Genomic DNA, 3,808 nt, shown 5'->3' with positions numbered 1-3,808 from the left:
TTTTTTTTTTTTTCTTGCTGAAATGGTAAAGATTTTGGGTATCTGAAGAATTAATAAAAGGAGGTAACTCCCTTTATTCTCTTTTTTCTCCACAGGGTGATTCCGGAGGGCCCTTAGTCTGCAAATCCAATGGGGCCTGGACACTGGCTGGGGTGGTGAGTTGGGGGGAAGGCTGTGCTCAACCCAACCGAGTTGGCGTATATACATCAGTACCTTTCTACCTAGATTGGATCCAAAACAATATAAATACAAATAGTGGACTTTCAAACTTCCCCAGGGTGACTCTACTTTTGCTGATTTTTGTACCAACCCTCCTATAAAATACACACCAGGCATTAATCACTCCAGACATTAAATCTGTACCAGCAACACTATGAATTTGTACTTTTCCTGTGATACATTTTCAGTAAGCTGTTGACCAAGTGATTGATCTTGTTAGGTTCTTTTGGGGATACAAGATTTATATATCATGAAGTAGTTGCTTAAGTTCCACTACAGACTGCAGAAAAGCAGTGTTTCATCTGTACCAGTGAGAGTCAAGTACTAAGAAATACTGACCAATTTGGTAGGGAAAAGAGAGGGAAATTGTATTGAGAACAGAAAATCCCACTTATCAAATAAGATCTAAGACAATAAGGCATATTCTGCCATCTGGTGGTGAAATATATATATGTAACCACTTGTTACTGTATGTTTTTGTTGCATTGTAGCACTTCTAAGTCTGGATTTTAAAAGTGTTTAAAACATTTGCACCTTATCTAGCTTTCATGGATTCTAGGCCGCCCAATATACTTTTCCATTATTAATATTAAGTGGGCCCATACAAGTCATTGGTGCCGGATGTAGCTTGAGTTTTGCTTACCACCAGATGTGAATGCAAACGACCAGGGCTTTTTTTCTCATAGAACGCCCAGAACGGAGTTCCGGCACCTTTTTTGGATGGAACCTTGTAGGGTAGGCAAGGCAGGTTGTATGATGTGTGTGAGTTCTGGCACCTTTTTTTTTTTTTAGAAAAAAAGCACTGCAAACGACTGTAATGTGTACACAGTGTTTATGGTACTTTTCATCAGTGCTTTTTTTCTATAAAAAAAAATAAAAGGTGCCGGAACTCACACACATCATACAACCCGCCTTGCCTACCCTACAAGGTTCCATCCAAAAAGGGTGCCGGAACTCCGTTCTGGGCGTTCTATGAGAAAAAAAGCCCTGCTTTTCATTATCAATATCAACTGGGGCCACACAACCTATTGGTGCATGATGTAGTTTGGGCTTTGCTTAGCACATGATGTGAATCCAAACAATTATGTTCTGTACACAATGTTTATGGTTTAGCAGAGATTGCTGAACTGACCACTGTCTATGGAGCTGAAGATAATGGCAAATATCCAAGTATCTCTATTGATATTCTACTTCAGTTAAGTTTATCAAGCAATATTGGGTAGTATGAATTGTACCACATTTGACTGTGGGAAGATGACACTGTTTCTATGTTGGGAAAACTTGCCTGTTAGAAAAAAAGAACTTTCTAGTCCAGTGATGGTGAAACTTTTAGAGACCAAGTGCCCCAAAACTGGCCCCACCCCCGCTCCACCCCCTGCCCCGCCCCCCATCCCCTGCCCCGCCTGCCTGGAGGACCACTCACCGCCTCCAGGGCTTGCCACAGATCACCCAGGCAGCCCAGCAGCGCTATGGCGGTCACGCCTTCTGCCCGCGCCCTGCAGCATCAACTGTGCACAATGGGGTGTGAGGGCAGAGTCTTGTCTACGCTGCCTGGCTGCCATGTCCTTGGCTGCGCTGCCCCGCGTGGGCCTCGCTCAGGGGTGACTCTCCTCCAGGGGGACTGCTGGAGAGGAAGGGGTCGCGGGGGGAGGCGAGGCTGGGGCAACAGCACGTGTGCCCACAGAGAGGGCTCTGAGTGCCGCCTCTGGCACCCGTGCCATAGGTTCGCCAACACTGTTCTAGTCCTTTCATCAGCATGCTGAGCTACTCAGAAAATGAGGAAACAGAATGCTATGTACTGAGTTTAATTGAGAGCAGGTGCAAGGCGCTGCACCTGAACAATCAGCAGACCACATGGTCTGCCCAGGGAGACTTGCAGTTGCAAGGAATGAATGAGCCTGCAATTTGAGCGGGAAAGGCTGTTGCCTTGATTGGCTGGCGACGCCCCAGGGAGATTGTATAAAAGGGGGTGAAGCTATTTTGTTGTTGTTCTGTTTTACTTGAATAAAGACTTATCTGTTAACACCCTCTGACTATTCAATGCCTACCAACGCACAGGACAGAACATGGAAGTTTTGAATCTCTACCGTCTTAATTGTGAGCAACTTAATGCAGCAACTGTGAAAAGAACTATGTGGGCCAAACAGGAAGAAAACTATCTACCAGACTGCATGAACCCTCCCTGGCTATCAAAAGACATGACCCACTATCCCTCATGTCCATCCACGAAGACTCAGAAGAACACAAGTTTGATCTAACTGAGACCACAGTTGTAACCCAAGCAAAATCAAGGAGAGAAAGAGAATTCCTTGAAGCCTGGTTCTCCACCAATAAGTCAATAAACAGACACATTGACATCGACCCATACCAACTGCTGAGAATGAAATAATTACTTCAACTGCAATCCCGAAGGCAGATTTAAAATGAACAGGCACCCCACTGCACAGCAAAAATCACAACCCCCCCCCCAAGAAACCAGACCATGTTTCGACAACAACAGTCATCCATCCAAACAACCCGAAACCAGACCATGACTCAAAGGCAACCAAATGAACAAATACCATTTGCATCACACAGACAATACAAGGACTATGACGCAGCAGCAACAACCAGCCAATCAAACAGCCCGAAACCAGACCATGACTCAGCAACATCCGGACAAATAACATCCATACCAATTTACATCACATAAAAAGGTATTTAAAGGCCAGGGCTCTGACAGATGAGCACAATTCAAAGCACACTGAAGATGTCCCCCCAAATGGAGACAAAACATTTGCAGCCAAATCGCCAAGCTCGGAGATCAAACCAACAGCCCAACAACCAATCCGAGCTACTAATATTCAAACACATCTCAAACAGTCTTTTTTTATTATTATTATTTATTGTATTTTTACCCCGCCCTTCTCCTTGCGGACTCAGGGCGGCTAACAGCCTAATAAAAACAAATACAAAAGTACAAAATACTACCATTAAAACATAATTAAAAGGAAATATTAATTTGGCCTTTGTTATTTTAAAAAATTATTTTAAAACCCAACTAAAAATCACCCCTTAGGCCAGTCCTGCTAGCTTAAATAGCCATGTCTTAAGGGCGCGGCGGAAGGAAGGGAGATCCGGGATCACCCTGATCTCTGGGGGTAGTTCGTTCCATAGGGTGGGAGCCCCCACCGAGAAGGCCCTCCCCCTGGGGGTCACCAGCCGGCACTGTCTGGCTGACGGCACCCTGAGGAGACCCACTCTGTGGGAGCGTACCGGCCGATGGGAGGTAATCTGAGGCAGAAGGCGGTCTCGGAGATATCCAGGTCCGATGCCATGGAGCGCTTTGAAGGTGATAATCAACACCTTGAAGCGCACCTGGAAGGCCACCGGCAGCCAGTGCAGCTCGCACAGTAACGGCGTTACATGGGAGCGACGAGTCCCTCCCAACACCGCCCGCGCGGCTGCATTCTGGACTAACTGGAGCCTCCGAGTGCTCCTCAAGGGGAGCCCCATGTAGAGAGCATTGCAGTAGTCCAGGCGGGAGGTGACAAGGGCATGGGTGACTGTGCGCAAGGCGTCCCGGTCCAGAAAAGGCCGCAACTGGTAG

The 3,808-nt window shown here is 46.4% G+C and overlaps 1 protein-coding gene across 1 annotated transcript in view; it reads left to right on the top strand.

Moving 5' to 3' along the window:
• LOC107294137 (serine protease 27-like) overlaps positions 1–321 on the top strand; it is a gene marked incomplete at its 5' end in the record, with an annotated part of 14,121 nt that extends 13,800 nt beyond the window's left edge. The window contains one exon of the mRNA XM_029285542.1: positions 96–321. Coding sequence (XP_029141375.1) covers positions 96–320 — 225 coding nt within the window. The remainder of the gene's footprint in view (positions 1–95) is intronic.
• Positions 322–3,808: the final 3,487 nt, after the last annotated feature.

Source organism: Protobothrops mucrosquamatus, unplaced genomic scaffold (genome assembly GCF_001527695.2).
Source record: "Protobothrops mucrosquamatus isolate PMUCROS unplaced genomic scaffold, P.Mucros_1.0 scaffold1840, whole genome shotgun sequence".
NCBI classification, from domain to species: domain Eukaryota; kingdom Metazoa; phylum Chordata; class Lepidosauria; order Squamata; family Viperidae; genus Protobothrops; species Protobothrops mucrosquamatus.
Note: the sequence above shows the minus strand (reverse complement) of the source record. Positions and strands in the feature narration are given on the sequence as shown.